At 37.0% G+C, this 13,999-nt stretch overlaps 1 protein-coding gene across 1 annotated transcript in view; it reads left to right on the top strand.

Moving 5' to 3' along the window:
* RNF19A (ring finger protein 19A, RBR E3 ubiquitin protein ligase) overlaps window positions 1–13,999 on the top strand; it is a 53,229-nt gene that overhangs the window by 16,547 nt on the left and 22,683 nt on the right. Inside the window, exon 2 of the mRNA XM_068983348.1 lies at window positions 8,091–8,856. Within this exon, the coding sequence (XP_068839449.1) occupies window positions 8,183–8,856 (674 nt within the window). The 5' untranslated portion in view covers window positions 8,091–8,182. The remainder of the gene's footprint in view (window positions 1–8,090; window positions 8,857–13,999) is intronic.

A 13,999-nucleotide genomic window follows, 5' to 3' on the forward strand; every position in this document is an offset into this window, starting at 1 on the left:
ATTTTGGAAGTCCCTACCACCTAGATAGCAGCAAAAATTGGAACAAAATAGTTTGGTTGTTTACTTCAAGAGCGTATTTTGGTAGTCCCTACCACATAGATAGTAAGAAATTTATACACTAAAAACTAGCTTATCAAATTAGGTCAGAGGTAGGTGGAAAGGAGATAATTATTCCATAACCGGTGTTGAGAACACTGGCTAGCCATTTAGAAAAAAAATAAAACTTTGATCTCTACTTAGTTCTAACATGAAAATAAATTGAAATGGATACATGATGTAAGCAGTAAACAAACAAAATATAGAAGTACCAGAAAGAAATATAAATGAATTTTTAAAATGTGATCTTGGAGTGAGCAGGATTGTTCCAATAATACAGAATCCAAAAGTCATAAAGAGAAAAATATGTGAATTTGAACACACACAAACACACACACGAAAGTTTTCATTTCTACATTGGAAAATTGCCATGCAGGTTTTTCTTTAAAAATTTTTTAATATATTTGACACATAATAGTAGAGTTCCTTTATATAAAAAAACCTTATACCAGCAGCAGAATATGAACATGTGGTTAGTTCACAGAAAGCGAAATGTGACTTATAAACATGTGAGAACCATGTTTAATACCAGATATTCATTAAAATTTTTTCTTTTATTCATCATCTTCTCTCAACCTCTCAATATAAGTATATATTGCTGAAGAAGTTTAATGGCCTGTTATGCTTTGTAACATAAAATAGTTTTTTAATAGAATCTAAAATAGAAAGTCTTACTTCTTTATCTCCTTTCTTGACTCTCACTTGAATATGAAATAGCTTGGGCTTCAGTAGTGACCAGAATTAATGATTAATAGAAACTGTGCTGGGAGTCTCTTTACCTGCTCCCTTCTCACTTCAAACAAACAAAAGCTGCTTTATACTTAGTCCTCTTTCTGTTTTCGTTAACAGTGCTAGTGTTTTGTGCTACTTTTATTACCATGTTCTAGAGGTGCTGAACTGGGGGTCAGACATCAGTAAAAGAAATTAGAATCAGAAACTGGATACTTATAGTGTTTATCAATACACAATTATTGGGTTTTCTCCACTTTTTTACTTTTGTGAGAAGTAATAGAAGAAACCCAATTTTAGCTAAATAATAGGCAAAAACAGATATTCCAGAGTTGAGTGGGATTTTCTCTTGGGAAGTAATTTCTTTATTGTCTTTTTTTTTTTTTTTTTTTGCCCAGCCTACTTTCTGCAAAATATCGTTTCATGAGTTTTAAATCACTTAGGCATGTGGGTGCTTAGTAGATGCTACTAAAATGTTGGTGGTTGGGAGATGTTTATTGGTGGAATGTTTTAAATCTGTAATTCTTGAAGTTGTATATTTAACGTGATCTTATCTATCCTGTAGCACTTGTGGGGTAAAGATTCTTTTTACAGTTTAAAAAGCTGTATGTAGTAAGGTTGTATCACTTAAAAAGAACCTTACAGCAGTAACAAGCCAAAAGCAAAGATATGAACAAATCCTCAGTTCCCTTACTTCCACTTATGTGTGTCATGCATCGTGATTTATTTATCCAGTGTGTCTTAGGCACCTACTGTAAGTTACAAGTTGTGTTAGGTCCTAGAAATATAAAACTTGTCTTACATTTCATTTCAGCTAACATTTAGGATAGTGCCAAATTTTAGCCTGTTCCAGTTTCACTTTGTTGTCATAATATCTATTTGAAATAAGTGGAGATCACATATTTTGTAGTGGAGATCACATATTTTGTAGTGGAGCTCACAGACTCAGGAATGGACATTATCTAAGATTTTTATAACTAGCAGTGTCTGACAAGGTCTTGACTCCCAAATTCCCTTCTTTATACATCCAGACTGAATGTTTTTATTTGCTGCTCCAGACCCTCTCCTCATCCTCCCCTTGCTTGCTCTGTGCCCCATAGAAGGCTGACTTACTCTAAGGACTGCCTCCCTTGGCTTCCTTTGTTGGTTTCTGGTTGGGTTTAGCCAGTGTGAGGCATTGGTGGATATTAGAGATCTCCAGAGGAGAGAAGCTCTATGTTTATTCTTCCGACTGCCGTTGGACAGCTCCACCCCCCGTCCCTTTTTTCCAAAGGGTAACAATGGCTTTCTGAGTACTCTGCCATCACTGTTGGTTCCTTTAACCCTATCCACACCTTTGCAAACGAGCACTTCAGTTACCTCTTTGAAAATGCTTCGAGTTTTGGCCAGGATCCTAAGTGATATATACAGCTTTTCAAACATAGGCTGCTCTTTGTATGGATTTGAGCTTTCTAATTGCTCATTATTTATCCTGTGTTTATAAATTGAGCATTTAAAATCTACAACACAGTTTCACTTAAAACAATATTGTAATTATTGATTAGATACTTCACCTGGAATGTTTAACTTCCATAATTTTTATGAAGTATAAAAAATAGCATTCTGCCAAACTAGATTATTTTTGATGTGTCAGTACAAAGTTACCAGGACTTATACTACATCTTTGGTCCACAAGGCTTTGGCATACGTGGTAGAAATACCAGTTGTGGACCATTCCTATTTCTCGTTGCTGTTCAGTTGCCAAGTCGTGTCCGACTCTGTGGACTGCAGCACGCCTAGCTCCCCTGTCCTCCATTATTTCCTGGAGTTTGCTCAAATGCATGTTCATTGAGTCAGAGATGCTATCTAACCATCTCATCCTCTGTCGCCCCCTTCTCCTTTTGCCTTCAATCTTTCCCTGCATTTGGATCTTTTGCAGTGAGTTGGCTCTTTGCATCAGGTGGCCAAAATATTGGAGCTTCAGCATCAGTCCTTCCAATGAATATTCAGGGTTGATTTCCTTTAGGATTGACTGGTTTGATCTTGCTGTCCAAGGGACTTTCCAGGGTCTTCTTCAGCACCATAATTCAAAAGCATCAATTCTTTGGTGCTCAGTTTTCTTTATTGTCTGACTCTCTCATCCATACACGACTGCTGCAAAAACCATAGCTTTGACTATACCGACCTTTGTTGGTAAAATAATGTCTCGTTTTTATATGCTATCTAGGTTTGTCATAACTTTTCTTTCAAGGAGCAAGCATCTTTTAATTTCATGGCTGCAGTCACCATCTGCAGTGATTTTGGAGCCCAAGTAAATAAAATCTGTCACTGTTTCCATTGTTTCCCCATCTATTTGCCATGAAGTGATGGGACAAGATGCCATGATCTTAGTTTTTTTAATGTTGAGTTTTTCAATAACTTACTGAAAGGTATTGATAAATAAGTTAGCTATCAGTAACTCTGACTATATTATTTTTAAAAAGCTAATCCTGCAACTATTAATCTGGTATTTGTCTTGTTCCAGATCTTAGAAGAAATGTTTTCAGTTTTTCATTGTTAAAAATGTTTGCTGCGTGTTTGTCATATATGGCCTTTATTGACCATTTTCTGAAGAGTTTTTATCAGAAATGGGTGCTGAACTTTGTTAAACACTTTTTCTGCATCTATTGAGATTATCTTATTTTTATCTTTCAACTTGTTAATATGTTGCATCACATTGATTTGCATATGTTGAAGAATCCTTGCATCCATGGAATAAACCTCACTTGGTCATGGTGTATGATCCTTCTAATGTGTCGTTGGGTTCTATTGGCAAGAATTTTGTTAAGGATTTTTGTATCTGTGTTCATCAATGATATTGGCCTGTACTTTTCTTTTTTGTGTGATGTCTTTGTCTGGGGTGATGGTGGCCCTGTAGAATGGGTTTGGAAGTGTTCCTTCATGAGGTTTTTTTTGTCTTTTTTTTAAATGGAATTTTTATTTTTAGTACCTAAAGTAATGAAAAACAAGGAGCCTTGTTTTGGAGACCAAGCACACAGAATTCTGTTTTTAAGTGCAAGAGTTTAGCAGACTCTTTAGTATTAATGGTTCTTGATCAGTGTGTGCAACTAAATTACTGAGAACATTTGCAAAATATACAAGTTCTGGACCACATTCTCAATTTGATTGGTTAATTCTAGAGTGGAATATGGTTTTTTTTGTTGTTTGTGGGGTTCAATTAGGGTTTTTTCTTTAACCTGTAAGCAATAGATGCTCATGATACAATTGTAAGTTACACAGAAGGTACAAAGTGAATACTAAAGATTATTCTCCCCAATGTAGCTGCTATTAATGGTTTAATATTTTTCCAGAAATTCTGTAGGTACCTGTAAACCTCTGTGGGTGCATTTTTTTCCCACAAATACTTTCATACTATACATACTACTGTTTTGCAGTTATTATTGCTCATTCAGTGTTATATAGAGAGATCTATTCCTTATCATTATCTGTGAGTTGTGGTTGATTCTTTTATTTTTACCAGTTCCCTGTTGGACACTTATTTCCAAGTTTTGTATGGGGTTTTTTTGCCTTATTTTATTTCCTTCTGTTACCTAGCCTGCAGTGAGCTTCCTTGCACACTTTCTTTGCACACTTGTGTCCTTATAATTTCTGAAGGATAGATTTTACGCGTAAGATTGCTGGTCAGAGAACAGTTCCATTTCGAGTTCAGTTCAGTTCAGTCGCTCAGTCCTGTCCGACTCTCTGCGACCCCATGAATCGCAGCACGCCAGGCCTCCCTGTCCATCACCAACTCCAAGAGTTTACTCAGACTCACGTCCATCGAGTGGGTGATGCCGTCCAGCCATCTCATCCCCTGTCGTCCCCTTCTCCTCCTGCCCCCAGTCCCTGCCAGCATCAGGTCCTTTTCCGGTGAGTGAGCTCAGTTGGCTCCGCAGAGTCGCGCTGCCTGCTCCTCTGAACAGAGTGAGGTGCTGTGTGTACGCGCTCGTCCCCCCTCCCCCGCCCCCCTGGCCCCCTGGCCCCCGCTCCCCCCCCCCCCCGCCCCCGCCCCTAGCGTGTGAGGTGCTGTGTTGGGCGCAAGCCCCGTTTAGCTGTCAGCCTGCTGTGCACAGGATGCTGCCTGTTGTTTGAGTTTCATTTCTGGCGTGTTGAACACTGTTTCCTGTCTTCCTAATGTTTGTATTTTTTTTCCTCCAAACTCTTCCTCCTGTGTCCTTGCTCATTTTACCACTGAGTTGTACATCTTTTTCTTACTAATGTGTAAAAGCCGTTTGTATACTAACGAAAGTTGTTCATTGTTATATGTAAAATATTGTTATATTTTACTAATTTATCATGTCTTCCTATTATACTTTTTACCATATAAAAATATTAAATTTTTTAGTATTCAAGTTTGTTTATTTTCCTTTAAGGCGTATTTGTTTATTTGCACACTGTTTTGGAAAGACTTCTTCAGTGGGATCACCATATGTTCTAGTTTGTCCCCATTATTCTATTTTAAGGGCTTCCCTGGTGGCTCAGATGGTAAAGAATCTGCGCACAATGCAGGAGACCTGGATTTGATCAGGAAGATCCCCTGGAGAAGGGAATGGCCACCCACTCCAGTATTCTTGTCTGGATTATTCCATGGACAGAGGAGCCTGGCGAGCTACAGTCCGTGAGGTCCAAAAGAGACAGACATAACTGAGCAACTAACCCACACACATCCTATTTTAAATATTAATAGCACCTTCATTCACTCTTACTAGGTTCTGACGTGGATAATAAATTATGTGGGTATCAAATTTCTAAAAGTATGTTTGAAAAATTCTCCCAAGTGACCACTGGTTTAATGTTTTAAGTGATAAATTCTTAGGATCCCCAAGATAGTCTGTTTTTTGATACGTATATTGAATCCTGGAGTAGCATTTTGAGATGCAAGGGAAATTAATAACTATAGAGAAGAAAATATGCAGAAAATTGTAGTCTACCATTACACTGTATTTCCCTCAGAATTAAGGGAGTATGCAGCCAGATGATGGGAAGGTATAAACTGTTGGACATGAATAAAGTTTGCCTGAGTGAAATGGTTTTCTAGATTTTGTGTTAGAAAAGTAAATGTGACTTTCTTAAGAATATGTGTGACTGTCACCTCAGGGAGCTTTTTTTTTTTTTTAACCTTTAATTCTGATATAAAGATCACCCAGAAAAACGCGTTAACCATGAGTCTGTAGGTCAGTGATTTATCACAAAGTGAATATACCTTTGTAACTACTGTACATGTGCCATTTCTCAAAAGGTAGCTATAGTCCTGACTTCTGAAATATATTAGAGATTAACTTTACCTGTTTTTGAACTTTATTTAAATGGAATTATACAGCACACAGGCTTCCCTGGTAGCTCAGCTGGTAAAGAATCCGCCTGCAGTGCAGGAGATCTCTGTTTGATTCCTGGTTCAGGAAAATCCCCTGGAGGAGAGCATGGCAACCCACTCCAGTATTCTTGCCTGGAGAATCCCCATGGACCGAGGAGCCTGGTGGGCTACGGCCCATGGGGTTGCGAAGGGTCGGCAGAACTAAGCAACTAAGCACAGCACATACGCACACATCCTTTTATGAGAGACTCATATTTGTTTTATGAGTAGCAGTATTTTGTTCATTTTCATTGCTTTCTGGTAGACTAGAGTGGAATGAACATACCACAATTTATTTATCCATTCTACTGTTGATAGAAATATGGGTTGTGTCCAGTGTTTGGGCTTGTTATAACTAGTGTTGCCATAAATATTGTTATGTGAGTGTTTTAATGCATGTATGCATTCATTTCTCTAGTGCATTCATATCTAGGAGTATCAGTATGTAATAGATACTGTTACATATTGTAGTAATAGAATTTCCATATGTCCAAATTTGGTAGATACTGTTGAACAGTTTTCCAAAGTAGTTATGCCATTTTACACTCCTCTCAGTAGTCCACATCTTTGCTAACACTTGGAAATGTCTTTAGAAATTTTAGCCATCCTGCCAGGTGTGCAGTGTCTTCCAGTATGGCTTTGATGTGTACAACAAATGACGTTGAGCACTTTTTCATATTCTTTTATCAAGAGCCTGTGAATGTCCCTCCCGCGTTTTTCTATTTTTCTACTTTGTCTTGATTTCTATATTCTTTATATATTCCAGTTACTGGTCCTTTATTAGTTTTATGTGGCAAATGTCTTCTCCCACTCCCTTAATACTATCTTGTGATTTTATTGTAGTACAATTAACAGTCTTTTACAGCAGGTACTTTAGTATGTTTCATTTAAGAAATCTTTTCATTGAAATAGTCTCTTCTACTGACTGCTAGAAGTGTTAGGATTTTACTTCTCACATTTCAATCTGTTAACCATCTGGAATTGATTTTTATGGAGAGGGTTACCTATAGGTTAAGTTCCTTTCCTCAGATGGTAACCAGTAAAACAGTACTATGTTGTTTTTGTTTTGTTTTTGACAAGGCCATTCTTAATGCTCAGCAGGGTCACCTTTGACAGTAAGTCAGGTGTTCATGTGTATAAATGGGACTTTTTTCCTGGACTGTGTTTTGTTCCCCATTGGTCTTTATATCCATCTTTGTGTTGTACCACACTGTCTTCCTAGTTACTGTAACTTTATAATGAGTCATTATTTCTGCCAGTGTAAGACAGTCTGGTCCCTCTCCACATACACACTGTTCTTCAGAGTTGTATAAGCTCTTCTCAGCCCTTCGTATTTGCCTGTACATGTTATAGTCAGTTTTTAAAAAACTCCTAAAGACAGTGGGAATCATTGAGGTTTGAGTATGATAAAAAATCAGAAGTTTTATACAAGATTTTAATAATAAGGTCAACTCAAATTAGATTCTTAAGATTAAATAATATCTTTGTTATATCAGCATTGGTTTTATATCTCTTGTAGACTGATCACTGCTAATGTGCTATGTGCTAAGTCTGACTCTTTGCGACCCTATGGACTGTAGCCCGCCAGGCTCCTCTGTCCATGGGATTCTCTAGGCAAAAATACTGGCATGGGTTGCCATGCCCTTTCCAGGGGATCTTCCTCACCCAGGAATTGAACTCGCGTATCATTACGTCTCCTGCATTGGCAGGCAGGTTCTTTACCACTAGCACTACCTTAAACTGGCCTTATTTTAAAAAATCAAAACCAAAAACCAGTGATTAAAGTACATACTTGTTTGACGTTTCATAGAGAGTTTGTAAGTTTATTAAAAAGACATGCACATGGTGAATACAATTAAATAATCTTGGTGTTTTGTTTTCTTCTGTTTTTCAGAACATCCATGATAAGTCTTCTATAAATTGAACTCTTTCAAGAATTCTCTGAAGGAACCAAGTAGGATTTTCTAACATCATGACTTAATCTGAATGCAAGAACAAGAAATAGATTTTATCTTTAAATATAATGAAGGGCTGTGTGTAAACACAGACCCTGACTCAATTCTAATGAGTATTTTAGACATGAGTTTACATCGGCAGATGGGTTCAGATCGAGATCTTCAATCTTCTGCTTCATCTGTGAGCTTGCCTTCAGTCAAAAAGGCACCCAAAAAAAGAAGAATTTCAATAGGCTCTCTGTTTCGGAGGAAAAAGGATAACAAACGTAAATCAAGGGAGCTGAATGGCGGGGTGGATGGAATTGCAAGTATTGAGAGTATACATTCTGAAATGTGTACTGATAAGAACTCCATTTTCTCTACAAATACCTCCTCTGACAATGGGCTGACTTCCATCAGCAAACAAGTTGGAGACTTTATAGAGTGCCCCTTGTGCCTTTTGCGGCATTCTAAAGACAGATTTCCTGAGATAATGACTTGTCATCATAGATCTTGTGTGGATTGCTTACGACAATATCTGAGGATAGAAATTTCTGAAAGTAGAGTTAATATCAGTTGCCCGGAATGTACTGAACGGTTTAATCCCCATGATATCCGCTTGATATTAAGTGATGATGTCTTGATGGAAAAATATGAAGAATTTATGCTTAGACGGTGGCTCGTTGCAGATCCTGATTGTAGGTGGTGTCCAGCTCCAGACTGTGGGTAAGAAGGTTTTGTTTGATTTTTCTTGAGTTTATTTTTTTCTCTATGGATAAAATATGAATTTTCTGTTACTTGAAAGTCTTAACATGCCAAGTAGTAATTCACTCAATAGGCAAAAATAGATTGAGAATATACTGTGTGTCAGGCACAGTGTTAGATGTTCATTTCTATATCGTCTTTCCATCATGTATTCACATAGGCTATTTTCAGAAAAGGATAAGATGGTAGAGTACAGGACCTAGTCATATTGATTTTCCCCATCCACTTGGAGAATTTTTACTTGGTATAATAGAGAAAATGGTCAGACATTTTGTTGGTTGCTTTCGGTGGGGGAGTTATTTGTATAAACTTAAATGACCCTTTCAAAAGGCCTCTTAATGTGTGCCACAGGATGAGTATTCCTGTAGGAATATGTAGGTACTTACTAGTCTCAAGATCTGGAGGTTATATAATACTTCATTTGCCTCAAGTTTGTGAACTACAAATATTTTCCCAATATTTAAAATAAAATACTTTTGCTTGTATCTTTGGTTATTATGGTAACAGCAGCCCCTGTTAACAGCACTTACCATGTATGGCTGTCAGGACTAGGAAGAAACAGTCATAGGCTTTTCAAGAGTAATGAAAGCTGTGAAGACTAGGTAAGATTTAGCATTCCATTAGTAAGCCAGAGATTATAGTTAGGAGTTTGGGAAAACCCAGAACTTCCAAGATTATCTGGGTATCATCAGAGACAAGACTGGAATGTAATTTATCAAATCACTTTATCAAATGACAGTTTGAGGACTCTGACTAATCAAATTCATTATAAAGCTTACTGAGCAGCAAATTTCATGTTGCATCTAGTCTGTGAATCCTGTAATTTTAAATAAGAAAGTAATAATATGTTTATAGCCTGTGCAAATTCCAACCAGTTTTCCCAGGTCTCACTAGCACTTGACTATCCACCAAGGATTTCTGGGTAACATAAAGCATTACAAATATTATCTAATTATTTAACATTTTATGAATTCATTAGTTGTGTGAAAGACTTAGAGGTACTATTCAGTATCAGATATGTATTATGATCTTCTATACTGCAGGATGCTCATACTGTAACATAAATCACAAAATAATATATTAAAATGCTATCTAAACTGGGCCAAAGTTGCTGTGCTTCCAGGTCTATGTAGAAGCAAACTCTGGGACCTGTGAAGGGTTAAATTCTCAAGAAAAAGATGGGAAGAAAATAGAGGTAATGAACAGTACCTTTAAAGAATTTGAACAAGCAGAGAACAATTCAGGTGCGGTTATATCACTCTTGATCCTATGGACCCCTGTAGAATAGTTTTCACTATGCAGGTGTGCACGTTCAGTAGAGTAGATTTAAGTCAATTGCAAATTTTAGGTTAAAAAAAAAAGGCTTATCCAAGTCATTATAGCAAATATCCCTATAGCAGGAGTTCAAACAGGGAGAAGTATATTGCATTTCATCTGGAGAAAGTGTGATTTTCTGTCTTTCATGGAACCCCAGGATAAGTTGTGCTTCACAAGTTCCTTTAAGCATTTAATACTTTAAAAGAAAATGATGTAACAAATTAAAAGGATGCTTATCTGTAACAGCCTGTGACCAGGAGAGATTGAGAGAATAAATCCAAGAGCATAAGCTTTCTGGTCACTAAATAGGTGTGTTCTCTTGTGCTGGGTTGATGGATCATGTCATCATAGAAGATAGTATCAACACTATCAGCCTGAAAGAACACAGTAAGTAGGGCTGACATGGATTTTTGCTTGTGTAAGAACTTGATCTGGGGGGAAGCATGCCAAACCAACTGGGAAAGGATTGATATTCACTATATAGAATTGTGAAAATTAGCTATTTGAGGGGAAAAAATTAGATTGTCACACATATAATAAATCAAAACGAAGTCAAAACAGATTATAGAGGTAAGTTATATAAATAAAAGGAAAAAAATTAAACTATAGGAAAATATGGGTGATTGGTTAGCTCACCTACTATTATATTGATTAAGTTGAACACACATTTACCCTATAACTTAGAAGATCCATTCCTAGTTAAAGACCAGAGGGAAACTCTTTAACTTTTGTGCCAGGAGACATCTATTTAGGAGACATCTTTAAGAATGTTCTTAATAGCAAACAAACAAAAAAATATTCATTAACAGTAAAGTGGATAAAATACATTTAGTTTCATGGTTACCTCTTGTGAGGAAAAAGAAGGGATATGAACTTCAAGGGATAATCAAGGAACTTCTCAAGCCACATTTAAGTAAGGTAACAATAGATTCTGGTTTGCCCAAGGTAGTTCCAGTTCATGATTATGATGAAGTGAAATGAACCTAGATAGTATCAGTATATTCAAAAGCAGAGACATTACTTTGCCGACTAAGGTCCGTCTAGTCAAGGCTATGGTTTTTCCTGTGGTCATGTATGGATGTGAGAGTTGGACTGTGAAGAAGGCTGAGCGCCGAAGAATTGATGCTTTTGAACTGTGGTGTTGGAGAAGACTCTTGAGAGTCCCTTGGACTGCAAGGACATCCAGCCAGTCCATTCTGAAGGAGATCAGCCCTGGGATTTCTTCGGAGGGAATGATGCTAAAGCTGAAGCTCCAGTACTTTGCCCACCTCATGTGAAGAGTTGACTCATTGGAAAAGACTCTGATGCTGGGAGGATTGGGGGCAGGAGGAGAAGGGGACGACCGAGGATGAGATGGCTGGATGGCATCACGGACTCGATGGACGTGAGTCTGGGTGAACTCTGGGAGTTGGTGATGGACAGGGAGGCCTGGCGTGCTGCGATTCATGGGGTCACAAAGAGTCGGACACGACTGAGTGACTGAACTGGACTGAACTGAAGTGAAGTGAAGTCGCTCAGTCGTGTCCAACTTTTTGTGACCCCGTGGACTGTAGCCCACCAGGCTCCTCCGTCCATGGGATTCTCCAGGCAAGAATACTGGAGTGGATTGCCATTTCCTTCTCCAGGGTATCTTCCCGACCCAGGGATCGGACCCAGGGATCGAACCCAGGTCTCCCACCTTGCTGGCAGATGCTTTAACCTCTGAGCCACCAGGGAAGCCACATGATTATGGTACTGGTGTACATTTTAATAGCATTACCTTTCTTTTTCAGGTGTTCCAGTTAGATTGCAAATTAAATGATCACCCTGCTAATACTGTTCTTAACTTGTGTGGTAGATGCAGGGGGTATTCATTTTATTATTCTTTATAAATCCTTTGATAGGTATGACATTTCTCCATAAATTTAAATTTTTTTCATAATCTTATACTTTTAAGTATTTTGCACATTTTCTTGTTGAGACTTCAGTGGTAAAAAGTAAAATGGCTTAGTATTTTCAGTATTTTGGAGAAGACATGAATGTTAACTCAAATATAAACTAACATAAAATAATAGAAACACTTACTTTAATAGATTGTTTTATTATGAAAACCACTTGATTTGTTATATAAGTTGAACAAGAATTAGCCTTGATTAATTTGGCTGTAAATTAATTTTTGGTTTTGGTGGTTGTCAGTCTTACCCACAAAAGACAAAGAAAATGCCACAGAGATTATTTTCATTTGTTTTCGATTTATGCTAATACACTAGATTGTTGAGAGCATATTTTGTATACTTGAGTATGTTGTAGATTTTCTGGTTGTGTTATATGGAAAAGGTCACCTTGTGACAAAATTTATACGTATGCTTTGATAACATGGAATACTTCGTGAGATTGTGCAGTATTAAAGTTACAGTTGTACTTAGCACGAGTGTGGACAGACTTGATTTTGAATATCATATCACATTGTTTTAAGAATTGAGAAGGTTTTAATACTGTTGCTAGAGTAATGCCGAGCACATAGTAAGCTTTTTATAACTCTTACTTATCTCCATTTCTAAAGTTTTATTTTTATTTTTTTAAAATCAGATAGTTATTCAACTATTTAATGTACCTATGTGCCAGGAACTGGGCATTTTTAATAATTAACAAAAGATGAAAATCTCTTCGCTCTTGGAACTTACTAAAATCTTTGGATTTGCAGAGGGAAATTTTTTTATTTAAACTACATTTATTGCTGAAATCTGGCACAGGGGATACTGATAAATATCTGGCTGTTGGCAGTTATTCATAGCAATGCTTAACCCACAGTATATATTAGGACTGCAGGCATGCTTATGCATGTAGTATTTTAATCCCTTTCATTGTATTCAATACATTAAACTTAAAAGACTCTTTCCAGAAATGCTAGATGTAAAATTTTGTCTTTGCTCTTGCATTTGATACTTATCAAAATGACCATTTTCTGTATCTGACACCAATTTTACTTCACCCTGTGAATTATTTAACACACTGAGAAATAATTCTTTTTAGCACAGAGTAAAAAGAAAACTTGATCTGGTTTCTGTTTGAGATCTCTGAGGGTTTCTGACTTAAAATTCTTTCTACTCTTCTGAGGACCAGAGAAGATTTAGCTTGTTTAAAGGACAGTATGTATTTCTGAAAACCTCTGTTGAGAAGGGATCTGGGAGGCCAAACCTCTGTGGTGATTTAATCAGGGTAAAGTTAGCTGGACTGCTTCTTGAACATGCCGGTCTGTACAAGTTCAGAGAAAAATCTGGCCGTGGCCGTGGCTGAGGAAAAGGATTGTGGTGAGGGACATGTAGGAGGAGAAGCATAAAATCTGTCTTGGATAAAAATATCTATTACCTTCTGCCTAGGAGACTTAGTTTGTACATTGTCTAGGTAAATGGCAAAAAAATTGGCATTTTGGTGTCTGTCATCACTTGTTTCAGTTGGCTAAGACTACCCTACTATTAGCACACATTATCCATGTCATCTCCTGTGACTACTTCTGACTTTACTGGGGAGCTTTGAATATGCAGGAACATTTATTATACTAGAATATAAAAAGTGATTTAATATTTGTGAGCAGGAAGACAAATACAAAAATAAAAGTATTTTTTTCTTTATAACCACAGGTTCACCCCATGATCGATAAAGTGATTGAATGAACAAATCTGACTATATGCATTAATATAAATTATATATTTTAGGAACAGTTAATAAACCATTTTAAAGTAATATGCTCAACTGTAATCAGGTTTGTGAAACTTTGAGTGGATTTTCTGACATTTAAATGGCTCTA

Source organism: Capricornis sumatraensis, chromosome 11 (assembly GCF_032405125.1).
Source record: "Capricornis sumatraensis isolate serow.1 chromosome 11, serow.2, whole genome shotgun sequence".
In the NCBI taxonomy this organism is placed as follows: domain Eukaryota; kingdom Metazoa; phylum Chordata; class Mammalia; order Artiodactyla; family Bovidae; genus Capricornis; species Capricornis sumatraensis.